This window comes from Pseudonaja textilis, chromosome 1, assembly GCF_049901715.1.
Source record: "Pseudonaja textilis isolate UNSWEBS1 chromosome 1, rPseTex1.2, whole genome shotgun sequence".
Classification (NCBI taxonomy): Eukaryota; Metazoa; Chordata; class Lepidosauria; order Squamata; family Elapidae; genus Pseudonaja; species Pseudonaja textilis.
In genome coordinates, this window is record NC_141990.1 from 153,306 (window position 1) to 180,086 (window position 26,781).

Sequence of the window (26,781 nt, forward strand, 5' to 3'; positions counted from 1 at the left end):
ACTCGGCCCAGCGCCGGCCCAGGCGCGCGGGGGCGGGGAAGCCTAACCGGGGCCTCCCAGGGGCCGAGGCGCCCGGATCCCCGCGCCAGACGCAGCGGGAGGGGCTCGGGGCGTGACCGCTTTCCCTTTCGAGGGGAACCGAAAGCGGCCTCTTCCGCCAGCCCCGCCGCTGGCAACGGAGCCCATTCCTTGCCCACGCTGGCCCGCCCGCTCGGACGGGTCCCAACGGCCTTGCGGTGGGGAGGGAGCTTCAACCGAGAGCCCCGCTCTGGTCGCCCCCCACCCCAACGAGTCTTGTGGGAGGGGCCGAGAGGATGCACGAGAGACTCCTTTCCGGTATACAAAACTTTATTAAACAACTGAAACGTCACATGGCATTAGACAGAAACTTCACACAAGCCCGATGGGATGGGATGGGGATGGGGGGGATCAGGCGGCGGGGGGGCTGCCAGGCTAGGCGTAGAGATCCTCCCGGTCCGCTGAGTAGACCTCCCCTCCTGCAGGAGGGCGAAGTTGAGGAAGTGGGAGGGGCGATGGACCTCGTGGTAGAACTCCTTCGGGTTGGCCAGCTGCAGCTCGTACTTCATGTTGGGGTCGTGCCGGACACCTGCAAGGGGGGCGGAGTCCTGGTTCCAGAGCCCGAAACGGCCAGGGACCCTGGGGGTCACGGAGGGCAGCCCTGCCTTCTGAGCCGAGCGGGCAGTGGAAGTGGTGCCCCCGCCCACTCCTGCCGCTTCTTGCCCCCCAAGGGCCCCAGGATGGTGGGGTGGGGTGGGGGCTCAGGACCCCGGCCTCTCCCACTCACCCATGAAGTTGTAGTTCCAGGAGCCCTGGGCCGGCACCATGAAGAAGCCCAGGAAGCGGTCCGAGAGCAGCATCTGCACCCGCTCGTAGTGGGAGGGCAGGTAGCCCTTGGGGTTGTTGCCCTTGTCCGTGTTCTGCCGGCCCCACTCGTAGCCGCTGGGGGTCAGCTTGTAGGCCGTCAAGGTGCAGGAGCCCGGGTGAAGCTGCGGCGGGAGGGAGGGGAGGGGCCGGTCAGCGGAGGGGGCCCATTGGCTCTGGGGCTCGCCCCCCGCCGCAGAGTGACCAGACGGACGGACGGACAGACCTGCAGGTGATGATGATGGTCTTCTCCCCGTCCCAGGAGGGGTTCTCGGCCATGACCTTGGCGTGGGTGGTGACGTCTTGCGGGGAGAGCTGCGGAGACTCGTTGGGCTGGGTGTGAATCCACCCCAGGGGCTCCATCTCCTACGTTTGCGGGAGGATCCGGGGTCGAGCGGTGTCCACACCTGCTCCTCCCCGCCTGCCTCCCCCGGGGCACCCCAGGGAGACCACTTGCCTTGAGGTAGTCGTGCTGGGGCAGCTGGCCGGGGAGGTGGACGGTCTGGTGGGTTCCCCACTGGGGCACCATCACAATACACCGGATCTCCTTCACCTGGGGGTTGTCTGGGGGACTCACCCCATACAGGTACCCTGCAATCTGGGGGCACAGAGAGGCCGGGTCACCCGGGCACCGGCAGCCAAGCAGCTTGGCAGTGTGGAGGCACACAGGCATCCGGGCTGTGGCACCCTTGGGCACCGCTCAGCCGGGAGGCGCCGGGCAAAGGTCCGGTGGCCGCTTTGTCCTCCCTCTCTAAGAGCCCACTCTAGTCGAGACCGTGATGCGGAAACGGAGACGGGTGGGACTCTGGGCTAAGAGGGGTCCCCAAAGGCCGAAGCGTGGCGGGGGCACACCTGAGCCCGCAGGTCGGAGATGCAGATGAATTTCTTCAGGACGTTCTTGGGCAGGATGTAGGTGTAGCCGGTCTCTTTGATGTCGTCCGAGGAGACGTAGATGTGGTTGGTGCGCAAGTGCAGGTTGGCTGCAGAGATGGCCCTGGGGGAGGACGCGAAGGGCGTGACCACCTGCGCCAAGCAGCCCCTGAGGGGGAGGGTGGGGAGCCGGCCCCCCTCCCTCCCTCCCCTCTCGGGGCTCCCGGCACCCACCTGACCCGCCACTCGGTCTTGGAGGAGAAGGTCTGGGTCTCGTAGTTGCTGGTGGTGGAGGTGATGATCTCGTCGCCGTGCTTGTTGACGGTCCGCGTCTGGGTGGCCGTCAGCTGGCTTTGCTCCTTGGTCTGCTTCTCGATCTCCGCGATCTGCTGCCGCTGCTGGGAGGGGGCCGAGATCTCCATGCCGAGGATGATGTCCCGGATCTCGGACTGGGTCAAGGAAGCCACGTTCACACTGGCCAAGAGCGAGGACAGGGCCGGGGGGTCAGATCGAAGCCTCCCGGGCACCACGGCCAGGGCTCCTCCCTGCGGCGCTGGCAAAGATCCCCCCCCCCAGAGCTTCAACCTAAGGGGCGGGGCAGGACGCCCCCCCCCGGGGGAAGTCGAGAGGGAGCCACCTGTCCACCTACTTGTTCTTCTTGCCATAGTCGGCCAAGATCAGGTCCTTCAGCTGCACCTCCACCTTGATCCACTCCTCGTCGGTCAAGGTGGGCCAGATGTGGTGAGGCTCGGTGATGGTGGTCTTGTCCGGCTTCAGGATGACTTTGGCCCGATCGTTGTTCACATGCAGCGCCCGCAGGATGAGGATCAGGCGGGAAAAGGCCTGGGAGCAGGGAAAGGCGGTTGGGCGGGGTGCGGTGGGGCTCGGAGGCTGCTTGGCGTCCAGGCGCCCTGGGCCCTGCAAAGGTGCCGGGTGGGAACGGCCGGGGGCTCACCGTGTAGGAGGAGATGGTCTTCAGCCAGTCATCGTAGAGGTTGAAGAGGACCATCTGGGGCTCGGTCGCCTTCAGGATGAGATCTCCAAACTTCTCCACCTTCAGGCAGGCCTGGAAGGGCAGCTGCAGCTCCGAGCCCTTGATGACGATGTTGGGGAAGTCCAGCAGGTGCACCTGTCGGGGGAGGTCAGGGGTCACGGTCCAGAGCTCCAGCATAGGACTGCCCCCCCAGCCCTCCTCCCTCCTCTTCCTCTCCTGCTGCTCGGCCTACCTCCAAGGGGTCCAACATGCCCTTCCGGGTGACGATGATCTGCTTGGGCTGCTCCTCCACCGGCAGGGAGCGGATCAGAGCCGCCACCTCCTCCGCCGTCTTCCACTTGGCCAGCTAGCAAGGGGGGCAGAAGGCGCATGAGCGGGGCCCCGGAGGCTTCCCTCCCTCCCGCCCCGCCCCAGGGGGAGAGAGGGCAAGGGGGCTGGGCCGAGGCCTCACCTGGCCCAAACGCTTTTGCCCAGCCCAGACGGACGTGTGGATGATCTTCAGGAAGAGCTGCCCGGTCCGAGGGTTGAAGATGAAGATGGCCCCGTTGATCGGCTTCGTGGTCAAGTTTCCTTCAAAGGTCTGAGAGAAGCGGCTGCCGGTCAGGGGGCGCCCTCCCCTCCCCCGCCCGCTAGGGAGGAGGGGGGTCCCCAGAGCCCCTCCTCACCTTGTGGATGGTGACCCTGTAGACGTTGGTGTCGTCCACAAACCAGATGATCTGGTTGGAGAAGAGCTCCCCGTAGTTCTGCGAGGAGAGGTAGGGCTCGGTGGGCTCCGAGGAGTAAAGCTGCAGGCCCTTGCGGATCCGCTCCCTCAGCACGTACAGGGCGGGGTTGGCCTTCATGATCTTGGCCATGGCCTGCTGGATCAGCGGCTTGCTTCCGGGGAACCAGTTCCCGTAGGCGCTGGGGAAGAGAGGGGCTCCCTCAGGGCAGGCCTCACCCCCCGCCACCCGTGGCCACCCCCAAGAGAACCCGGCTCACCCGGGGGCAAAAGTCCAACTGGGCCACACCCTGCATTCTGCAGCCGCTCTGGCTGATCCCCGGATCCCCTGCCGCCCCCACCCCAGCCCCAGCTCACCTGTGCAGGTTGTAGGCCAGGTCAATGGCAATGAGGACCCCGGTGGGGGAGGGGTAAATGCTCATGTTGTCCGTCGTGTAGTCCAGGAACTTGGCCCGGGCGTAGCGCTCGATGTCGTGTGAGTCGTAGTCCCCCCAACGCAGCTGGATGTCGATCCAGTACTTCTGGGTGGTGGTGCTGTCCATCACGTCCCTGAGGAGGAGGAGGAGGAAGGGCGGGAGGCCATCGGCATGGGGAAAGCAGGCCGGGCGGGGCTGGTGAGGAGCCCCCCACCTCCCCACCCAAACCCCCGTGGGGGGCTCACTTGGAGTCTGCCAGCAGGGAGGGCCGGGAGACGTTCCACTTGTAGGAGGCGAAGAGGAGGATGTCCGCGCAGGAGGAGTTCATCTTGTAAGACTTCCTGGGGTGGATGGTCTCCTTCTGCACCGTCTCAATCTCCAAGGCGTCCAGCTCCTGGTCAAACACCTGGGGCCGGTGGAGAGGGAGGAAGCGGGGTTGGGAGTGGGGAGGGGGACCCGAGCCCCTGGCCCCCGAGGGCTGCTGGTTGGGGGCCTCCAAGGAGCTGGGCTGCGGGGGAGCCAAAGGACCCTCACCTGGCAGAGGTCCATGACGATGCTTTCGTGGATCTTCTGCCACAGGTGAGCTCGGAAGATCTGGATCAGGGAGATCTTCAGCGTGGGGATCTTGCCGTGCATGAAGATGCCCGTCAGGTCCAGCTGCACCTGGAAGCCCACGTACACCTGCCGGCGGAGGGGAGGGCGAGGGGGGGTGAGGCCCTCTTCCTGCTGACCCCCACAGACCTGCCAGACCCATCCCGAAGGGCAGCCCCGCCACTCACGTTGGCCCGGTTGATGGTGGGAGACCACCAGAGGGTGAACCTCCGGTTAGGGATCTGGTTGAGACCCGAGCGCTGGGCATTGGTCAGCTTCTTCCACTTCATGGACTCCTCGAAGCCGCTGGCTTTTTCCCTGGGTGGACAGGAGAGCAGGACGCGTCACGCCAGTAGGTGCCCGCAGCCCCCCCCCTCCCGAAAGGCCATGGCACGGGGCGCTCCTCACCAGAAGAGCCCCTCCCAGGTGGGGAAGTAGGTGCCCTTGAAGAGCGTGTGCTCCAGGATGCCCTCCACCCCGCCCAGCGCCTGGATCATGTCCGTGCGGTAGTTGTTCAGGTTCCAGAGCTTCCCATCGTGCCGCTGGTGGGTCCACCAGAAGGGGTTCTGCTTCAGCACCTGGAGGGGGAAGAGAAGGGAGACTGGGAAGGGCCGCAGAGCTGGCCGCCCCCGGGACCTTCCACAGCCCCCACTATCAGGAGGGGGCATGCTTTGGGAGGGGGAGTGCGGGGGGGGGGGCAAACCTGGTACTGCTTGAAATCCGTCCTGACTCTCCAGCCTTTGTCGTAGGCCAGCGTGTGCCGGTCCTTCTGGAAGAGGGTGTTGATCCGCGGGATGCCTCTGTCCCACGAGTCCTCCAGGTCCTCCAGGGTCAGGCGCCTGCGACAGGGAGAAAGAGCAGCCAAGGCTGGCTAAACCCCGGGCCTCGCCAGGCCCAGTGGCTGCATCCACACGGAACGCTACGTTCAGTCCCTTTTAAGCCTGGGCTAACTTCTTCTGGGCCTGCCCCCATCTACAGAACCAGCTGTTCGGTTCGCTTCTGGTTACTGTGCTGATCCAGAACACGGATGAATCCGAGAGCTCCCTTGAAGGCAGCACCTCTGCATCGGGGGGTGTCAAGGGCCCCAAAGCCATCCCAGGGGGCGATCCCCCGGCCAGATCTCTCCCTCCGGCGGGCTTCCTCCTCCTCCTCCTCTGTTAGGAATGATAGTCACCTAACAGTTGGATTGGCAATATAGAAACCAGGATAGTTATTTAATACTGTTGTATCTTTAAGAGAATGCTGTAATTGTGATTGGCTGAGGTTCCTCCGATGGCCATAAGATGGAGACAGAAACCTTTTCCCTATTGCCTTTTGCCTGATCGTCGTTCTGCTGGAATTGCTGTGAGTCTTGCAAACTGTTAGCAAACTCCGTTTACTGAACTTTGTTTATGATACAGGACTTTGTTCTTTGATTATCCCTGGACTAATTGTTCTGAATACTAACTGCTTTAACCATGTATGATTTGGACTGTTCGTTGGACTTTGTTTACCCGTTTCCTGGAAGTAAAACCTACATTTTACTATTCAGTGTATCTGTATGCTGGTTGTGTGTTATTCAACACCACTCTCACTACGTTTCCCTGAGTGCACTCATCCTCCGAACGGGGAATACCTCAACATCCTCCTCCCAGCAAGTCCGGCCAAGGGGGCCCACCTCCCCCCACTCCCAGCAACCCACCTGTTCTGGGCAATGGCCTCCTGCCGCTTGAGGGCATATTCGGCCCACACCCGCTGGGAGTCGATGAACTCGCTCTCCCACGGCTGGATGTAGCGGTACAGATTGGGGATCAGCTGGTCCTCCTCGTGGCTCATCCCGGACCGGAAGTGAGTGATGCCCACGTCCGTCTGCTTGGACCACCTAAGGAGCAGAGCCGGTTTGCTCAACCCAGGAGGGAGGGGAAGGGGCTGAGACCGGCCGGCTGACCCTCCCCAGCAGACGGGGCAGCCGCCTCCTCACCTGAGGTCAGACTGCGGGATCAGGACGTGGCCCATGGACAGCATGCCCAGCCCCCCAAGCTCCTTGGGGGTGTAGAAGACCACGGGTGGGAAGCGGCTGGGCATCTTGGAGTTCAGGCCGATCTTGATCCGAGTCTGGATCTTGTTCTCACACTTCACCAGCAGGTCCAGCAGCTCCTGGGTGTTCACCACGGCCTCCCGGAAGTAGGTCATCAGGCCGATCAGGGCCGTGTTCCACTTGTTCACAATCTGCCAGCAGGAGAGGGGAGGAGAGGGAATCTCAGGCGCTCCACTGGCTGTGCCTGAATTGAGGCCTCCTTCCCGCCTCCCAGCCTACCTACCTTGGTGAAGGTGGTGGAGCCCGAGGCCATCAGTATCTGCCTGACCCGGTTGTGGAACCGCTGCATGGACTCATCATCCACTCTCAAGAAACACTGTGCGGTGCGCTCCTTGGTCACCTAACACAGCAGAGAACAGTGAGGGTGGTTTGTGTGTGGGGGGAGGGCACTTTGTCAGCCCCTCCCCCCCCCGGAGGCCACCCACCTCATTCTGCAAGTTCCACACGCCGTCCTTGTGGGTGAACTCTTCGTAGCTTGTCCGGCACTTGGGGAGGATGCGGCACTCAAAGCCGCACATGTTGAAGAGAAGGTTCGGGTTGTCCTTGCTGTACACGGAGACAAAGCTGTTCTCCCACTGCACGGTGGTGACGGAGCGCGGCAGCCGGTTCTTGATGTCCCAGAAGACGGCCCGGCCCCTGCAAGGGAGAAGCCCCGGGCTTAAGGGCTGCCCTCCGGCCTCCGCCCCTCCGGAGGGCAGCCATCCCACCGGCCACATGCTCACAGGTTAACATCGTGCTTCATGAGGCGCATGCGGGCATCACGAGGCCAGCACTTCTTGTTGTTGTAGCCCACAATGTTCTCGTTGTTTGGATCCGGGTGCTCGGTCAGGTAGCGCTGGATCAGGTCCCTGGCTTCATCCGCAGTGAACCTGCAGAGTGGCAGCCCAAGGGTGTCAACGCTCCCCATGCGCTCTCCCTGGAGAGGGGGACGAGGGTGAGGAGGCCCAGGACAGGAGCACCGCCGCCACTGATCTGTCTGCGAGACCCCAGGCTGAGCAAGTAGCCCAGCCCAGCCCCGGGACAACAGGCAGGCTGCTTCCAGCTTGTTGGACAGACGAAGCAGCCTGACTGGCCACTGAGGATCAAGGCAGAGAGTACAGGACTGCAACATCCCTTGGAGTCCATGATCCCTGGCCCCTGCCAGGACCCAGCTCCCTCCCTGCGAGGGCCACCCACACCCAAGGGGTGGGAAATGCGCAGTGCGTGTGTGTGTGTGTGTCGGGGGGGGAATGTCTCAAATCACAGCAGGGCCATCCCTGCCAGGCATGCCAAGTGCCCCCACCCCCTGGTACCTGAAGAAGATGTGGATGCGGTCGATGTATCTGCAGAACAAGCGTATCGGGTGGGCCACCTCTGTGGCCAGGTCTTGGAAGCTGAGGAAGTCATTGGGCATCTGCGGGGGGCCGGCCATCTCACTGGCCCGGTGCAGGCCGAGCACCAGCAGGTCCATCACCAGCCCGTAGTACTGGACAATGAAGGAGGCGAACTGCAGGCCCCGGATAATCCCGTAGGAGTTGGTGTGGTTCATGTCCTGGGGGGCAGGAGAGGAGGGTCAGGCCTGGGCGCCCCGGGGCCAGGCCTGTGCCGGGAGCCCCGCAGCTGCTCAGTCCACCTTGTAGTTGATGACCACGTTGTTCTTGGCTGTCATGTAGTCGGCGATGTTGTGGTCGACAATGAGGCGCAGCAGCCTGTTCAGCAGCGTCAAATCAATCTTCTCGTACATCTTCTCAAAGCGGGACTCGAGCATCACGTTGCACTCCCCTTCGCTGGTCTCCCACACGTCCTGCAGGTTGTTAATGCCTGGAACCCCCCCAGAAACACGTGGGGAGATTGCGAAGGAGGAAGGGCCCCTCTGCACCCTCCAGCAATCGGGGCCAGAAGCCTGGCTGGCCAATCACACCCTTCTCAGCCATCCTGGAGTAACGATGGGCCCTCCCAGTCTGGACCTCCCTCCAGAACCAGCCACCGCTGCCTCCCAGTTCAGGCCACCCTGAGGTCTGAGGGAGGGACGGGTGGCGTTACCAGTGAGGCCCTGCGCCCAGACTCACCCTGGCACCACTTGTACACCAGCAGCGGAGGGGGCTCTGTGTCAGCCGGCTTGATCCATGGAGGGAAGAGACGCCTCTTGTCCGCCTCGTACCACAGGTACTGGTCCAGGTAGGCATCTGTAATCTTCTCCAGGGGCTCCACGTCGTAGACAGGGACCAGGTGGCTGTAGAGGTCCATAAACTCGATGCCCACCTGGCCAAGGAGAACACCGGTCAGGGCCCTCATGCCTCAGGGCCCCCCTAAGCGGCTGTGCACTGTTCCGGAACCCTTGAGTCCCAGGCTGCCCGTCTCTCGCCGAGGCTCACCTCCTTGAAGGCTCGCTGGGTCAGCAAATGCCGCTTGATGCGTGAAAGGGCCTCGTGGGGGTTGTCGTAGGCCTGCTCGATCAGGCCCAGCTCCTCCCGCTGCGACTGGTTCAGGCGGGACTTCACACTGGAGGGAGGGAGGAAGTGCGGTTGGGGAGAGCAGCACAGGCCCCTTCCGAGAGCTCTGAGGCAGGTGAGCAAGGAGGCAGGCGAAGCCGGTGGGACTTCCTGCCACATGACCTCCCAGGCATAAAAGGCGGCACTCGTGGCCGATAGGCTCAGCGTGGGAAGAGTTGGGGTAAAAACCAGGTAAGGCCTGTTCACAAGAGTGCGCTTGGCTGCTGCGTTGTGTGGCGCAGAGCCCCCCCCCCCAGCATCAGACACCCCCCCCCGCAACTGCAGCCTCTCCCGCCGCAGGGTACCTGTAGGCCTCCTTCAGCCTCTCCAGGGCCAAGATGAGGAGCTTGGTGTCGTGCTTGTAGGAGAGCGGAGGAAAAGGGATGGGGGAGAAGCGCCGGCTCTCCAGCCAGTGCACTGTGGTGGTGTAAACGGCCACAGCCTCCTCCGCAGTGATGTACGGGCCATCCTGCAGATGAACCACAGCAGGGTCATGGCCTGCACGCCACACGCCACACACCGGCCTCCCCCAGGGAGAGGCACAAGGGGCCGCCCACCTTCAGGTAGTTGTGCTGCCTCTCCTGCTCGGCCTTCAGGTAGAGACGAGTCAGGCGGCCCAGGTTCTTCTTGCAGACTGTCTTGTCCACAGTGGCCCCGCGGCGGATGCGCTCCCGGTTGTAATGCGCCGTGTTGGTCCACCAGTCCGCTTTGGCCTTCACGTACCGCAAGATCATATTCTCGATGGGAGTTGGCAGCCCCGGGACCTGCAGTGGGACAGGAGGAAAAGGTCGGAAGCTGCCCCGCCTGGCCGGCCGGCCCCAGGTGGAGGGAGGGAGACGGACTTGCCTTCCAAGGGATGTTGGCCTTCCAGCACCGCCAGGCTTCGCTAAGGTGCTGCAGGATGGTCCGGGCCTTGTTCTGCTTGATCCCCTCGGGCATCATGTCCAGGATGTCATGCATCACCGCTGCCCGCAGCTCCAGGTCGAAGTGGGACTCCACCCGCTGCTTGGTGACCGTCTTGGCCACCCCCTTTGAGTGGCGGCCTGGAAGGGAGGGAGGGAAACGGGTTCCCTGCGTGGTCGCTCCAGGGGTCTCCCAGGGCCCCACGGTTTCTCCCCAGGACAACAGAAAAGCTGGCAGCTTTTCCAGCTTTCAAGGCTGGTGCGGAAGGGCTTTGCCTTCTGGAGGGGAAGGGATCCAACCTGTCCAGCCGCGACAGACTTTGCCTTGTCCTGGAGCTGCAGAGGGTGATCCAGCTGGGATTCCCCCCGAGTTGCTACCCGTCTGGGCCAGGCGGGAAGGTGGGGCCACTGCTCCCGAGGGCGGCCAGCTCCAGTCCAGAGCAGTGGGAGGGGAGAGGCCCGGCCCACGGGGCCTGCTCTAGAGGAGGCCAAGTGCCTTGGGGCTTCTCCTCTCTCCTCTTGCGGAGCGCCTGAAAGCCACCAGGGTAGGCCACCCGCTGCCTTGGGGTGCCACGGCTCAGCCCCAGATCTCTACACCAGGCAGGAGAGCCGGTGGAGCAGGGGGCTCGGTGCCCAGGAGCTATGAGGAGCTGGCTGGGGGAGGTGCGGATTTGGAAGCCAGCTGCTTCTCCTAACCAACGTAGTTCCTGTGGGGTTTCTGAAGGATTAACGGAACTTCAGGGAACCTTCCCAGGAAAGAAAAGAACCCACAGGATCATGGATGACCCAAAACTATTTGAGGATTCACAAGGGGGACATTTTGCTGACCAGCATCTCGTTGCCCCCCACCTCCCAAAAGATCGGGCTGCTCAAGGAACGACCTGGCTCAACCCAGCCGGGAGAAAGGCTCGGCTTACCTTCAAACTGCCTGGCCAGGAGGTTCCCGAGCCAGCGCTCCAGCAGAGGGGTAATCCCTCTCATGAAGAAGAGCCACACCCGCCAGCCCGGGGCCCAGAAGCCACAGCCGGGGCCCTTCCCGACTGGCCCCTAGGCAAGGGAAGGAAACGCCGGGTCGGTTTCACGGGGACAGCCAGGCACCCAAGGACCCTCACAACTGCCCACCTGACTTGTGGGTCCCAGGCCGGACCACAAGATTCCCCGGCCGCAGGGCCCATGGGTCAGGAAAGCCGCCCCCGGAATCCAGTGGACCTGCTGGAAACTCCTGCGGTTCCAGAGACACGACTGAACTACAGGATAACGGTTCAGCACACGAGCCGCTTCATTCTTTTTCTTTTTTTTTTTTAGAGAATATCGCTATTTCCCGTAAACCAGCAGCCCTCCTGGTCTTGGGCTTTGCAGGCAAGGCTCCCCCTCCCCCCGGGCTCAGCTGCACTCACTGTGTTGAAGCGGTAATAAATGAGGTGCTTGAGGTCTTTGCACATCCGGATCTGCCTCATGAGTTTGTACTTGTACCGGTACATCCCAGTCAGCTGCCCCACGTGAGCGAAGATGTACTGGAGCCCATCGGCCAGCTGTGGGGGGAAGCAGCAGGGCTGAGAGGGGAGACACCCACCCACCCCAGGGTTCGGCTGGGGGGGGGGGGGGGGCTTTGCAGTGTGCCACTGGGCCTCCCAGATCCCCGGCGTTCAACAGCAGGGGGGTGCCACCCACCTGGAAGGCGTCCACGTTTCCTAGCCTGTACTGGACGTGGCTGTCCACCACCAGCTTGGTGAGACGCAGCACCTCCCGGCACAGGTGGAAGGCGTTGCCGAAGCGAGACTTCTTCCTTTCCTACCGAGCAAGGGGAGACCCTGAGCAGCGTAGGAACCGGGGGACCCTGAGGAGGAGGAGGGGAGGGCAGACCAGCAGGGACAGTCCCAGCATGTTCCTCTGCCCCTCCCCCCCCCAGTTGCCTCAAAGCGTCAGGTTCCGCTGCAAATGAGAGAGGATAAACCACAAACGCGCTTGGCTTCATTAAAGAGTTTACCTCCTGCTGGAGCCGACCAGCGCATAATGTGGAAATAGTTAGGACGGCTTGCCTGGCGCTCCCGCCACTGTTTAAACCCACGCAAACCCCCCCTGCATCCACCACGCGGGTGAAGGGAAACGCCCGTAATAAGGGACCAGCTCTCCCAGACCCAGCGCCTCCCAGCTGTTCGCCCCACAGTTCCAGGTTGGGTGCCATTCGGCAGCCGCAGTGCCCTCCCTCCAACATGTCATGGGAAGGCTGCCGTTATCGCAACCTGGTTGCCGGACGGCTCCCCCGCCTGGCGCGACTCAGGGCAGACAGAGAGCAGCACTGGGCCTGACAGCTCCCTGCTCTGGGGCAAAGGAAGGGGGAGGCACCTTGGTGGTGAGGGTCTTGACCGGCTTCAGGTTGAAGTTGTAGTCCAGGTGGAGGTAGTTGAGGTTCTTGCGGTGGATGAGAAGGTTGAGCATGTTGTAGCCCTGGCGGCAGACCTGCAGCCCCACCTCCACCCAGTCCAGCTTGGTGGACTGGAAGAACTTGGTGGCCTTGAAGGAGCGGAAGAGGTACCTGCGGGCGGAAGACCCGGGAGGGGTGGGGAGGCCTGGGTGGGCATGCTGACACGGCCCCCGCCTCGCCAGGCCCCCGCTCTCGCTTCTGAGCTGCCCCTCCTTCCAAGGGGGGAGAGACCCCAAGAATAAACCGGGCAGGGGACCAACAGCCCCCCCCTCACCTCTTCTTCTGTGCCTTGGGGGGCCTGTGCTTGAGTGCGTTCAGGACGTAGTACTTCAGGAGCTTCTGATAGGAGACGCGCACCTTCACGGGCTGCCCGGCGGGGCAGTGCTCTCGGTACCTGGCAGCCGGGGGAGGAAAAGCTCTGAGTTCTCAGCCCCGCCCAAAATTAGAGCAGAGCCCCCGAGGGAGAGCCCAGGTTCGGCTTGCAAGCCCTTTCGGGAGGCCCACTGGGCCACTTCGGCTACGCTCACCAGTTCTTGACCAGAGGGATGTCCAGGGCCCGCCGGGTCCGGCCAGAGCGCAGGTTAAAGGGCCGCGGTGCCCAGAGCAGGGCGATGCCGTTGGCCGTGTTGTCCGTGTAGAGCGGGGTCTCCTTGAGGAAGGGCTCCACAAACTCCGGCAGCTCAAACTCCTCATCGTCATCAGGCAGCGGCTCCTGGCTCTGGGAGGAGGAGAGGCGGTCACGGAGGGCCCCGCGAGAAAGGAGGCCCGGAGGAGCCCAATAACAAAACCCCCGTGTCCCCTTCAGACGTCCCTCCAGGTGGCCCGGTGAAAGCTGCAGATGGGGGGGGGAGAGGAAGAGGGGCAAGCCCTGGCCCCACCCTTCTGCAAGACGGGCGTCTCCCACTCATTTCCGCCCGCGATTCATTCCCTTTGCTCCCTCGCGGTGGCCCTCCTATGGCGGGAACTCCTTCCTGAAGCCACTGCTGCTTGGATGTTGCTTCCGTTCCTACCTGGAAGACCCTCCGGGCTCCTTCCGGAGATGTGACAGAAATGCAGGCTTTTGGACACACACACACACACACACCCCACTGGCCTCACCTTAACCGAATGCCTGTGCGAAATGGGGTTAATGAGAGGATCAAAGTAGAAAGCTGGCAGGTCTGGATCCTCCGTTTTGATGAAGACCACGTTGGGGGTGTGATACCTGCAGAGGAGGAGAGGCTGTTAGGACAAGGAGCCCCTCCCCGGAGCTGTCATCGCCTGAACTGGCTTTAAGGCCAGCTGAGCCTCCTGGCCCACCCACCCCCAGGATGGGGCACAGCATCCGGCCTGCCAATGGTCATCCCAGCCCACCTCTCCCCTCCCTCTTCTCTCCCCCCACCCTCCCCCCCAGCCTCAGCAGCTCCACTCGGCCGATCTCACCAGGTGAGGTGGACGTGGTGGGGCAGGTTGTTGTAGAGGTAGGGGAAGGCGATCTTGTACTCGGTCCGGATGGGCTGCCGGATGATGATCTTGTTGATGTCATTGAACTCGTTCCAGTCCTCGTCCCTTTGAGGGGGAAGAGGAAGAGGGGGCTGCTCGGAGGGGCTCCCAGGCAGAGCCTGCCTCCCCCCACATCCCAGGAGAGGTCAAAATATCCCCTCTCTCTCTCTCTCTCTCTCTCTCACACACACACACACACACACACACACACACACACACTCCTGAAGCTCTTTCCCCCAAACCCACCCACCCACCGGACTTTGCCCCGTACTGACCGTCACTCAGACGCAAGGTGAGAAGGTCCCACAAACAAGCCCCACCCACAGCCCCTCCCCCCCCAAAGCCTGCAAGGCAAAGCCTCCGCCACTCACTGCAGGTTGATGTCTCGAACCAGGGGCTCAAACTTGGGCCCCCCCGGGATGGCCATGTTGAGGGCCTTGGAGGTGAAGAAGGCCTTCAGGTCGAACAGGTAGAAGTAGTTGTCGTCCCACGAGATCCGTGAGGAGCTGGTTGGCCAGGCGGTAGAGGGTGGACATCATGGGGAGGGTGAACTGCCATCGCTGGTAGGTGGAGCCGTTGACGTACCTGCAGCCCAGAAGAGGCAGGGGTTGGACGGGGGGGCAGCTTTAGCAACTGCCCTCCCCCACGAACCCTTTGTTCCACACACAAGGGGGCCTCGGGGGCAGGGTTTTCTGGACCCTCCACGAGGTCAGAGCATGAAACGCGCCAGAGAGAAGGGGCCCCTAAGGGGCCGTCTCTCCTTGAAGCAGCTCAGCAAGAGAGAGGCACGCCCTGCTCTGGGTTCAAGCGCCCCCCAGGTCTGGGAGCTGGAACCCCATCCGGCCTCCCCCGGAAGGGAGCGAGTAGGGGTACACACTTGCGGCTATCCTTCAGGGGCTGGTGGTCGTAGAACCAGTCCAAGACGGGAGCGTCTTCCTCTGGGTCCAGCTCCAGCTGGATGGCCTCCAGGGGCTCCACATCCAGGATGTTGTCCGCGTAGTCGAGGGGGGGCTCTTCGTCATCAAAGGGCGGGAAGCGCATTCGCTTGAAATGCCGCCGGTCCCTCTTCTCCCGCCTCATCATGATCCACATGGACCTTGGGATGCATCCGATTCCCAAGAATCAGCTACGGGTGCAAGGCCGGTCCTGGCCAATCTCCCCCCGCCCCCCCCGCCCTCCATGGGCCAGCTGGGGAGGCCCCCTTACCCCCACTGGGCGATGTACACCGGCTCGATCACCCACGGGATCTCGTTCACGAAGGAAATGGCCCCGGTGATATGGTAGAGGACCGGCACGTCCCGGATCTGCTCCCAGGGCATCGGCATGTTCTCCAGCAGCTTCAGAACTGCGTGCGGCATGTACTTCAGGGCCCTGGGGCCGGGGGGAGAGGGGAGGAGAAGCACACGGTACTCACCCTGGCAACGGACCAGCCACTGCCGGATTCTGGTTGGCCAGCACAGCCGTTGCAGTGCGCGCGGGGCGGGGGGGAGGGTGTTGGCAGAAAGAAAGATTGGCTCAGCCACTGGAGTGCAATTCTTGAAATACGTAGGACTCTGACTGCAAGGTACTAGCCCGGGGACCTACAACCCCCTTCCGCCTACCCGGGTGGGGCAGAAGGCAGTCTTGGCTTTGGAAGGTGGGAAGAGAGCAGTGAACTGTTACGGGAGCAACCAACTCCGTTGTGGGGGAAAAAAACCCTCAGAATAACCTGGTCTCAATTTTGCCTGCTGTAAGGGAACTCTGGTTTCCCAGGTTCTGCTGTTCTAGCCTGCAGCCCATACGGCCCATTCCCAGAGCCTGTGCTGCTTCCGCTTCTTGTCCAGCCATCCACCCACCGTGATGCCCTGCCTGAAGAGGCCAAGGAAAAGCTGGCCGTTGCAGCAGGAGACTCCTGGGGGTGAGGGCTCCAAGGGAAGCCTTAAGACCCTCCCACGTGGGACCTGCTGAGACTCTGCCCAGGGGCACCTGCAAGCCCCCTCCTCAGGCTCACTCCCAGAGAAGAACCTGACAGGGTGTGGCGAGCAGGGCTGCCCTCTTCCTCCTTGAGGCCTGCCGAGGGCTCCGTCCGCGCCTTTCAAGAGATTGAGCAAAATGCCCAAGACAGGAAGCCCAGGGCATCTCCTAGGGCTCAAACTGCTGCAAGCTGAACCGTAGCACTCGACCCCTGACCCACCCACCCCCACCCCCACCCAGCATCTACTGGGCAGCGCCAAGCAGCCCCCTCCCCCCACGTTCTTCACCTGGAGATCTCCTCAGTGGAAGCACCACTCAGCCAAGCCTCCCGCCTGGCTCTTCCTTGGGCCAACAGCCGAACATCCCAGCCCAAGCGAGCCCCGGCATGTTCCCCAAGTCTCACCCCAAATACACTCGCTTGTCGTGACGGAATTTCCTGTTGGTCATGTCTCCGTGATCACGGATGATCTTCCTCACGTGCTCAGGCGGCATGTCCTCCTTCTGGGCGTCCACAAAGCCAAATTTCCTCTTCTCAGCGTAGCGCTTTGCCTGCAGCTGCTGCCATTTGCGGGCTAAAAAAAGCGGGGGGAGGGGGGGGGACCCCGGCATGAAAGCCTCTTCACTCAGCCCCCGGAATCCCCCTCACTCAACCGCCAGCATGGGAGCAGTGGGGACGGAGCCTCGTCCCGGGACCGTACCTTTCTCCTGCAGTTTCTCCTCCGACATGTAGTCAGGCAATGGAGTCAAGGGGGTAGGCATGGGCGGGCAAGGGCCCCGGAAGGGGAAGACTCCAGCCATGGTGAGGAACGTAGCCTGGGAAAAAGGACAGAGACCACCTCTGACTGGGGGAGAGGCACAGGCAGGCCCCTTGCTCTAAGAGCGCCGTGTTCCCGCCCGGGCGAAACGACCCCAACCCACCCGCCCAGCCTCCTGAGGCAACTCCCAGAGAAGCAGCACAAGCAAGTCACGTGGAACGGCGGGGAAGATGCGGCGGCGGCAGCGGCGCTTTGGGGGCTTCACCCAGAAAATGTCTGCAGGGGGAGGAATAACATCCTACAAAAGTGCAGAACAGCCGCTAAGGCGAGAGGCGCCTGGAGACCCTGCAGCCCCAACAGGGCCCCCCCAGAAGGCAGGCAGGGGCTTCTCCACAGCTGCCCCCGCCCCCGCTCTTCCTACCAGTTTTCCCCGGGACCCTTTTTTCCCCTTCCTTCCCCGGGACCCTTTTTTCCCCTTCCTTCCCCGGGACCCTTCCTGCCAGGAATCGGCGTGGGGATCGCGGCAGCGGCCTCTCCCTTCCCGCCCAGAACAAGGCCGGGGGACCAGGGAGGGGGGGCTCTTGGCCTGCTTCTCCCCACGTCCCTCTCCCTCTCCCCGGAGGAGGGAGGACTCCACGAGAGACCACCCAGCCTCCCCCAGGAGCATCGCCCAGGCAGCCGGGGGGCGGGGGGGGCGGCTGGGCCGAATCCGTGGCCTCTCCGGGGGCGGCCGAAGTAGCGGCCGCCTTGCCAAGGGCAGGCGGGAGGGGGGGGGGTGTCGAAGGGAAGGGGGGGCGGGGCCGGGGTCTCTCCCGGGGCCCCGCACGGAGCAGGCGGAGAGGCGGCGGCCCTTCCAGCCTGCGGGCGCGCACCCCCCGCTCCCCCGGCAGAGTGGACGCGCGGGGGGTGGGGGCGGGCCTGGCCGAGAGAGGGAAGGGAAGTCTCGCACCTGCCTTCCCCTCGCGAGGGCTCCGGGCCCCGCAGCCCCGCCGGCTCAGACCAGGGTCTTCCTCCGCGACCAACTCCGCTAATGGCGGCGACGAGCCCCGCTTTGCACGATCCCCGCCGAGAGCACGCAGGCGCAGGACTCCGGAACCGGATGCGAAGGCGGGGCCATTACTGCCTCTGACCAATCGGCGCCGGCTCCGAAGGACGGTTTTTCTCTGTTCGCCTCGGAAATGATTGGAGCTCTTCCGGTGTCGGTTGCCAGGGGCAGGTCCGTGGATCCGTTAGCCCCCGCCCCCACCCCCGTCTTTCGGCCCGGGCTCCTCGCGCGGGACCGTCCGGGGCCTCCGTTCCTGCCGTCGCCGCTTCGAACGGGCTTCCCACGAGCGGCGTCCTAGCAGGGGGGCGCCGGCACTAGAAGCCGGTGGGGATCCTCCCGTCCTCCGTGTCCCGGCTGTCCCGAAGGTGCTTTTTCCTTTGGAGAGGTTTCCCTTCCCCACCCCGCAGTCAGAGCTGAAGAAGCTTCTTGGAGGAGAAGCGAAACGTCTCCGAAGAAAAAGCCCCTTTGGGGGCCCTTTGACGAAGCGGCTCAATTAGGAGGCCAGCGAAATGCTGTGGACGTCAAGCCCGCGTGAGCCTTCAGCAAGGCACTCCACGAAGGAGACCCCAGCCTGCTTCTTGGGAAGGTAGAGACACGTGGGACGGACAGCATCACCCGCAGGTGGCTTCGCAGCTGGCTGACCAGCCATACTCAACGAGTAGTAGTCCTTAACGCTACTACGTCCACGTGGAGGGAAGGGAGCAGTGGGATGCCAGAAGGTTCTCTCTTAGCCCCAGGACTCTTCCGCATTGGCCCAGTGTGGTTGGACACACAAGGCATTTGTCTTTGGTGCAAAGGCTCTCAGTGTACATAAAAGAAAAGACACATTGGTCAAGAATCATCAGGTAAAACACTTAATAATAGGCATAGAGTACAATAAGCAATCAACTCATACTAGGAAACACTCAAATAGGATGCTGGAATATAGAATAGAATAAATAGAATAGAATAGAGTTCTTCATTGGCCCAGTGTGGTTGGACACACAAGGCATTTGTCTTTGGTGCAAAGGCTCTCAGTGTACATAAAAGATACATTCGTCAAGATTCAAGAATCATCAGGTACAACACGTAATGATAGTCATTGAATACAACAGAATAGAATAGAAGAATATAGGAATACTATTTAAATAGAATGGGGTGGGACGGGATATAGAAGAGAATAGATATTGGAATGAAGAGTAGAATAGAATTATTTATTGGCCAAGTGTGATTGGACATACAAGGAATTTGTCTTGGTGTAAATGCTCCTGACGTACATAAAAGATACATTCGACAAGAGTGAAGAATCATCAGGTGCAACACTTAGTAATAGTCATAGAGTACAATAAGCAATCAAATCATACTAAGAAACAATATAAATTGTAAGGATTCAAGTGACATAGTCATACAGTCACAAGTGGGAGGGGATGGGCAATAGAGTGATGAGAAGACTAACAGTAATAGTAATGCAGACCTTGTAAATAGTTGGGACAGTGTTGAGGGAATTATTTGTTTAGCAGAGTGATGGCTTTGGGGGAAAAAATGTCCTTGTGTCTAGTTTTTCTGGTGTGCAGGGCTCTATAGCGTCGTTTTGAGGGGTTGAAAGAGTTTGTGTCTGGGATGTGAGGGTCTGTAAATATTTTCACAGCCCTCTTTTGACTTGTGCAGGATACAGGTCCTTGATGGAAGGCAGATTGGTAGCAATTGTTTTTTCTGCAGTCCTAATTATCCTCTGAAGTCTGTATCTGTCCTGTTGGGTTGCGGAACTAAACCAGACAGTTATAGAGGTGCAGATAACAGATAATCAGAGTTGGAAGGGACCTTGTAGGTCATCTAGTCCAACCCCCTGCCCAAGTGGGAGACCCTACACCATGATGATACTCAATTCCTCTGTAGAACTGGATCAGCAGCTCCTTGGGCAGTTTGAGCTTTCTGAGTTGGCGCAGAAAGAACATTCTTTGTTGTGCTTTTTTGATGACGTTTTTGATGTTAGGTGTCCATTTTAGGTCATGTGATATAGTAGAACCTAGAAATTTGAAGATCTCTACTGTTGATACAGTGTTGTCTAGTATTGTAAGAGGTGGTAGCATGGGAGGGTTTCTTCTAAAGTCTACCACCATTTCTACAGTTTTGAGTGTGTTCAGTTCCAGATTGTTCCGATTACACCACGAGGCAAGTTGTATAACCACCTGTGTATGCGGATTTGTCATTGTCTCGAATGAGGCCAGTCACTGTTGTGTCATCAGCAAACTTCAATATTTTAACAGATGGATCGTTTGAGGTGCAGTCATTGGTATATAGGGAGAAGAGAAGTGGAGAAAGCACACAGCCTTGGGGGGGGGCTGTGCTGATTGTACAGGTATCGGATGCCATTCTGCCTAGCTTCACCTGCTGCTTCCTGTCTGTTAGGAAGCTTGTGATCCACTTAAAAGTATGTTCAGCTACCGCTAGCTGGTTTAGTTTAGTTAGAAGAGTGCCTGGAATGATGGTGTTGAATGCTGAACTGAAGTCTATAAAGAGGACTCTTGCGTAGGTATTTGGAGATTCAAGGTGGTGTCGGATGTAATGCAGAGCCATATTAACAGCATCATCTGTCAATCTATTTGCTCGGTATGCAAACTGCATGGGATCTAACAGCGGATCAGTGATGATTTTCAGGTGGGGCAGCACAAGCCTTTCAAAGATTTTCATAATTACAGATCAATTAACTTAGATGAGGGAATAGAAGGGGAACTCATCAAATTTGCAGATGACACTAAGCTGGCAGGAATAGCCAACACCCTAGAAGATGATAGGCTCAGGATCCAGATGGATCTCAACAGACTTGAACACTGGGTTTCGTTTAACAAAATGAAATTCAACATAGAGAAAATCACGTGAAGTGTTAGTGCTGCTTTATAAAAGCATTAGTAAGGTCACTCCTGGAATACTGCAGCCAATTTTGGTCACCACTACCAAAAAGGATTGAGAGTTTGGGAAAAGTTCAGAGAAGAGCAACTAAGATGACCAAAGGCCTGGAGATGAAAACATATGAAGAACGGCTGCAGAATTTGGGTTTGGCTAGTCTAAAGAAAAGAAGAATTAGGGGTGACGTGGTAGCAGTCTTCCAGTGTTTGAAGGGCTGCCACAAAGAAGAAGAGGGGGTCAAATTCTTCAAAGCACCAGAGGGCAGGACAAGCAATGGACTGAAACTAATTAAGGAGAGAAGCAACCTGAATTGAGAAACTTCCTAACAATGAAACCAGTGGAGCAGCTTGCTTTCAGAAGTGGATGCTTCGTCACTGGAGCTGTTAAGAAGAGACTGGACCGCAGGGGTGGGTTTCTACCGGTTCTCTCCAGCGCCTCTGTAGAACCGTTAGCTCTGAAGAGCAGCAGACATAGAACTGGTTTTGCCCATCTGGGCTCTTACCTGACTTTATTGCCTGATTTTTTCAACTTCAGCTGCTGTGTGACGCACCGCTGCAGTTAAAAAAGCAGGAAAAAAGGGCTTGTTCAAAGGCTGCTTCTCTGCACACAGTGTGCTGATGACGATTTACAGGCTCACGCCAGCAGCGTGCAAGGAAGCACGTTGTAAATCATCGAACTGGTAGTTAACCCTGTTGGATCCCACCCCTGCTGGACAGCCAGAAAACTACCAACAGTTTCATTGTAAAAAGTATCCGGCCAATAAAGGAAACTATTTGTAGCTCAGTTGTTGAACACTTGGTGCCTTTGAGTTTAAGTGTCGCTTGCAGACATAACATCGTCCGCATGAATGAGTGTGGGGTCTGATCACTGTGTATATATGGCAGCTGGCCCTGCCAGTGTTGGGGGAGGTTTGGTTTTCTCCTGGCAGAACATCCTAATGTCCACCTGGGGACATCTACCACCTCTCCTTTGGGAGCTGTATCATCCGTGCACATCGCCCCTTCTGTTCGTATGGATGGTGCAAACTCCATAAGGTTCCCACCCTGGGCAGCCGCTTTGCCTTCTGACTCCTGGCTTTCCGGATCAAAGACTTCCCCTCTGCAAACCTCAGCAGCTCTGCCTGCCTGCCTGCCAAGCAGGGCCAAAAAATTAGCATTCACTAAAGTTTCTTTATTATTGTGCACACACATCTAGTAACATCTTGTTACACAAAGAAAACAAACCACATAACTGTTTTGTAATCTCAGGTTTAGACATAATTACTCGGCACTCAGTGGGCGAAAGGCAGTTGTCATCAGGGCGGCAGTTCCAGGGACGGGGCCAGGAATTTAGCCCCTGGCCCCATGGGGGAAGCCAGAAGGAGGAGCAGAGGCTGACAGCAGCAAACAAGCCTGAATGGCCCTGGGGTGCTGCTTTCCTTGGCTCAGAGGGAAGGTGGGGTAGGGGCTGCAGGGGCCGCTTGAGGGAAGAGAGGAGGAATTGCAGTGTGACGGGATAACTTCCAGCAAAACCCCAGAGGCCGTGAGCTGTGTGCTCCTTTTTCATGCCGACTCCCAAGGCCCGGGTCTGTTTGGGTCCCTTTTGTACCAGCGCTGGTGAAATCTACCTACAGAGCATTAGCAGTCAAAACCCGGCCAAGCTGAAGGGTAGCAGCTCCCAGGGAGGTTTCTTAGGAGGTGCTCTTCTCCAGAGAGCCTCTGCCACGGGCATCAGGGAGGGGCAGGGGAGACCGCCTCTCTGCCATGCCCTTCCACGGCCTGGCAGCGTCTCAGGTATTGCCACGGGACAGGGGTGGAAGGGAAGGGGTGAGGCTAAGAGCACCTGTTCCCAGGGGGCTCACCTTGCTCAGCTAAACGTACCAGAAGGAAACATCAGGACACAGAGGCACCAGGCGAAGTCATTTCAATAAGCCCGCTCCCTCACGGAAGGCAAAGCGAAGCCCACCGTGCTGTCTGATCATTGCTCCCAGCCTTCCCGCCAAACAGCACCATGACCCTGTTCCACGGGGCTCTCCGGAAAGGCTGGCCCTGCTCCCGTCTCTGCATCGCTCAGCAGCAGGGGGGCTCCTGAGGAGCTGGGGGACCCCCCCTCCCTCTGCCTGCTTGGCCGCTCTCCCTTCCCTTGGTGCTGGCCGGGGGCTGCTACTTGTGGGGCGGGAGGAAGTCGCTGCGCAGCAGGCGGTAGAAGAGGACAATGTTGATGGGCAGCATGACGGCCATGCCCGCTGTCCCCATGGCATAGGGGACTGCCGGGACGTTCTCCCCGTTTAGGGCCAGCCAGCGGCTCATCCAGGCCAAGATCAGGATGCGGAACACCAGGTAGGTACCGAGGTTGACGAGGCTGGCAAGGCGGAAGGAGGCCGTGTTGACCAAGCCAGCCATCCTCAGGATCGTCCGCAGGTGTAGGAAGATGGAGTTGATCTCTACCAGCAGAGCCACCATAGCGAAACCCACAAAGCGACGGACCAGGAAGGCAAAGCCGAAGCAAACAATCACCTGGAAGAGAGCAAGGCTGAGCTGGCTCTTCCCCTTGTGCGTCCTGCCCTTGGTCCCCCCTCCCCACGGAAGTGGCAGGAATCCAGCTGCAGCAGGCAGGAGCCGCCTCCTGCTCATCCCCGCTAAAAGCAGCCTGCAGCTCTTGGGGGGGGCTCCTGCTGCCATTGCCTGCCCCCCAGCTGTTCCGATCACGGCCTGACCCACCTCCTGATCCACGGACCAGGCCAGGCCCCAGGCTTCTGTTCTGCCCCCCACAGGCCTCAGGAAATGGGCTCCATGGCGGACCGATGAGGCTGCAGTCAAGGCTTCATGTCCACGGCCCCTCCCCCTCCTCTTCGGCCGAGACCTCTGCCCAATTTCTGTAACTGATGGGAAGCACCCCCAGGTCCCCATGCACCCCCACCTCTTAGCCCCCTCCCCGCCCCCGAGAGGCAGCTCCTTGCAGGAGGGGGCAGGCTTAGGACTGGACTCTCCTTGAACAGCTGCTGCAGAATTAGGCCGTTCCCCCTCCCCCCTTGCAAGATGGGCTTAAGGCGGGTTGTAAGGAGGTCAGCTGCCTCAGTTGGAAGCCAATGTCGGCCTCTGCTAAAGTTAATTCTGATGTGGTCACCCCAGAGATCAGGAGAGAGACGGCAACTCCCACCCGAGGCTGGTTTTCAAAGGCACACCGGCTCCCTTCCTGGAGGAGTCCCAGGTGGCCCTGGGCCAGGTGCCATCAAGGCACCCCCTCCACAGGCCCAGGGGCCCTTCAGCCTTCCTGTCCCCTCTCCTGAACAGAGACCGAGGGTTGACACCCCAGCCAGCAGGATTCCTTCCTCCTTGCTAGAGCCCAGCCTGCCTGGTCAGAAAAGGCCCCTTGGCAGCTGAAACTCAGCCTGGACCCCCGTGGCCTGGCCAGGGCTTGGCCTCTTGCCTTTTGGGCTAGCAGACCAGGCCAGGGCCCGGGGTGTTGGAGACCCCTACAGGGTCACCCTTGCTGGGGCCCCGAGTCCCACGCTCCTCCTTGTTCAGGGAGAGGACAAATCCCTCTTCTGCCCCCGGAGGAGCCCAGGCCAAGCCAGAAGAGGCCCCTCGGCCAGCCCACCCGGTCACAGGCATCCTGCCCCCTCAGAGCTTGGCTGCTCCTCCGAACTCGCCCCTGCCCGGAACAGCTACGTGAGCCACATCGCCAGCTCACCACAAAGTGATGGAAGAGCAGCTCCCAACATTTCTGAAGCTTCTGGTTACATATCATGTCCAAGAAGTCCTGCACAAAATACCCTGTGGGAGAAGAAGAGGCGTCCCATCAGCCTGCAGCAGGTTCACGAGCCCTGGAAGACAATCCTATTTGGCGCATTGTGAAATAAACCATAGCCTCATGATGCTTAACTTTTGTGGACTTTTAAAATCATCACCTTGAATTCAGGAAAAGAAGCCCCTGAAATGTAGCAACACCCTGCATTTCCCCCCTTTTCTAAAGCGTTTTATTTCTATGCAGTTTTAAATCATTCCTTGGAACGAAAAAAAAAACCCACCCGTTTTTAAACCTAGCAGCCTCAGAGCGATTAACTTAATCCTAACCCCAAACGTAATCCTATAGGGATTCAAATACCTTTTGTAACAGTTAAAGACATGCAAATTTTAACTTGAAACTAGACAAGTTTGCATTAGCACAAATATATTTGTCAGTTTGTAAACATTTTGAAACATCACCTTAATGAAGTTTCATTCCACCTGGCTCCAACAAAAGCCAGGAAAGTTTAATTAGGAACCAAATATACACAAGCAGCCACCAACCCAGCACCAGGCCCCCAACAGCTTGTTGGACATGCCAGAGGCAGATTCTGGCTTTACTGCTAGAAATGTCCATTAGTAGGTGGTCATTTTACCGGCTTAAAGAACGCAAAGGTGTTGCCATTGGGCTAAGGAAAGGGAGGTGTGGCAAAGGCTGCGCCAAAAACTTTTAAACAGCAAAAGAGGCTCTCAGCAAACCTCCTGGGGTGAATCGCCTCTGCTTTGAACAGCAGGAAAACCCGGCTCTTCAGGGGGCCTCTTCCCACCCACCCACCCCACTACTGCCAGCACTCTTGAGCCATGTCTGGCTCAGCTGATTGGTGTGTGTGTGTGTGTGTGTGTGTGTGTGTGTGTTCACAACTCTTCCCATGCTGGCCAGTTGTCCTTTTGAGCACCACCTTCAGCATCTGGGGGCCAGCGGAGTCTGAGCGACAGGTGGGACTGACTCCCTTGGAATTCGTGTGCAGCACCAGAGACTGAAGTCACCGCTCTGGCTATCCCTCCACACTCACCAGACCCAGATCCAGCCTCCAACCGGGAAGAGCAATTGGGGGCTTAGCCGCACCCGCACCCCCTACCTGCTGTTCTGGAGGAGTCTTTCCCCACCTGCCCCCCCAGGTGTTATCTAGAACTCCCCGGAACTGCCGTCCAACCGGCCTGAAGGAGTAGACTTTACGGAACGGCGATCCCTTTCGGTCGTTTCTTTGCCGCTTTCCTTTGGGTGGGGCATTAGGGAGCCCAGAGGAACGAAGGGGAGACTCCCGGGGGAAGGGGAAGGGGCCCTCCAGGCAGCAGCGGCTGCCACGGAGCAGGAAAATAGAGCGATTGTGTGCCCCAGTGGTCACATGCAAAGAAGGGAACGGCGAGGGGCTCGCCTGGCACCAGGTCCCTCAGCCGGATGCCGGCACAGAAACGTGGAGGAGGCTGCTCTCCAGGGCAGGCAACATGCAGCTGGGCTGCCCCCACCGCCCCCCATCCAGCGGGAGAAAAGAGGGGTGCGACTTGCCACAGAGCCCGGGGCGCTTCCCAGCGTTAGTTCTGTCCCTGCATCGCAGGAGCCCTTTCAAGCAGCCCGAAGCTAAACGGCGGCTCTTCCCGGGCCGGCGGGGGCGGGGGCGGCTGGTCGGGGAAGGGTCTGGGACAGGAGAGCACTTACCGATGGAGATCCCCAGGAGGCAGTGCGCCGAGGGCGAGAACCGGTCGATGAGATCCTCGCCCATCGCGGGGTAGAAGTAGAACCTGCGGGCGGGCAAAGGGGGCTCGGTGAATGCTCGCCCGGCGCGGCTCCGTCTGCCCGCCCAGACCTCGACCCCCACCCACCCACCCACCCGAGGAGGGCCCAGGAGCCGCTCAGCAGGCTGTGGGCAAGCGACGTCCAAATGTTGCGCCACTTCCAGCGGAAAGGAGGCTCCGGGGAGGGCGGCGGCACCAGGCGCTCCAGGACGGTGTTGAGCAGCCAAAGGCGCCCCCGAGCCCCCGGCAGCAGCAGCAAGTCCATCGCGGGGCTGCCTGAGCTCCGGCCCCGCCACTCGCCGTCGCCCGGGCGAAGCGCAGCAAGCTCGAGGGCAGCCGGGAGCCAAGAGCGCGGAGGGCCGGGCGGGAAAGGGGCAACCGCGGAGCGGGGGGAGCCGCGGGCTGTGACGGCAGACAAACCGTCCCCTGGCGGCGGCCGCCGTTGGCTCCGCTGCCGCCCCGTCTCCAAGGCGACGCCCCCCCTGCTCGGACAGAGAGCCCGGCTCGGCCCTGGTGCCCCGAGAGGCCGCCCAGCCCCTCCCGCAGCGCCGCCTGAGGAGCTCCGGCAGCCGCGAAGTCACGGAGGGCGGCGGGGGCGGCGGCGGCCTGGACTTCAGCGGCCCTTCCGAAAGCCCGACCCGGCCTCAGGCACCGCCGCTTGGCAACCCTCGTGACGTTGCGGGGCGGGCAGTGCCGGACCTGCGGGGTAGGCGGCCGGCCTTCGGGGCGCGAAGACACCGGAGCCGGCAGGGACGGGACCGCCTCTGCTGGAAGCGCCACTTTCGGGATTCCAGGAGGAGACGCGCTTGG

General features: G+C 60.4%; 2 protein-coding genes across 2 annotated transcripts; both read right to left on the minus strand.

Annotated features, from left to right (window-relative positions):
* Window positions 1-336: 336 nt before the first annotated feature.
* Window positions 337-17,619, minus strand: PRPF8 (pre-mRNA processing factor 8). The gene is given in 45 exon segments (XM_087923969.1): window positions 337-497; window positions 500-607; window positions 806-1,007; window positions 1,105-1,248; window positions 1,340-1,480; window positions 1,735-1,876; window positions 1,987-2,226; window positions 2,402-2,595; window positions 2,708-2,881; window positions 2,979-3,092; window positions 3,198-3,326; window positions 3,412-3,649; window positions 3,825-4,016; window positions 4,129-4,289; window positions 4,418-4,564; window positions 4,663-4,792; window positions 4,883-5,052; window positions 5,178-5,313; window positions 6,156-6,335; window positions 6,435-6,682; window positions 6,775-6,891; window positions 6,977-7,187; window positions 7,274-7,420; window positions 7,844-8,082; window positions 8,164-8,351; window positions 8,600-8,792; window positions 8,906-9,032; window positions 9,328-9,491; window positions 9,580-9,786; window positions 9,869-10,065; window positions 10,842-10,971; window positions 11,322-11,456; window positions 11,596-11,715; window positions 12,271-12,460; window positions 12,624-12,743; window positions 12,877-13,067; window positions 13,448-13,553; window positions 13,772-13,897; window positions 14,203-14,318; window positions 14,320-14,416; window positions 14,709-14,927; window positions 15,038-15,202; window positions 16,188-16,356; window positions 16,483-16,597; window positions 17,489-17,619. Coding segments are annotated over 44 exon segments (7,008 nt in total). The 5' UTR covers window positions 16,583-16,597; window positions 17,489-17,619; the 3' UTR covers window positions 337-453.
* A 4,000-nt stretch (window positions 17,620-21,619) lies between these two features.
* TLCD2 (TLC domain containing 2) lies at window positions 21,620-26,444 on the minus strand. The gene is made up of 4 exons (XM_026721156.2): window positions 26,067-26,444; window positions 25,895-25,977; window positions 24,143-24,225; window positions 21,620-22,965 (listed from the first exon to the last, which is right to left on the minus strand). Exons 1-4 carry the CDS (start codon window positions 26,234-26,236, stop codon window positions 22,612-22,614), a joined length of 690 nt encoding a protein of 229 aa, XP_026576941.2. The 5' UTR covers window positions 26,237-26,444; the 3' UTR covers window positions 21,620-22,611.
* Window positions 26,445-26,781: the final 337 nt, after the last annotated feature.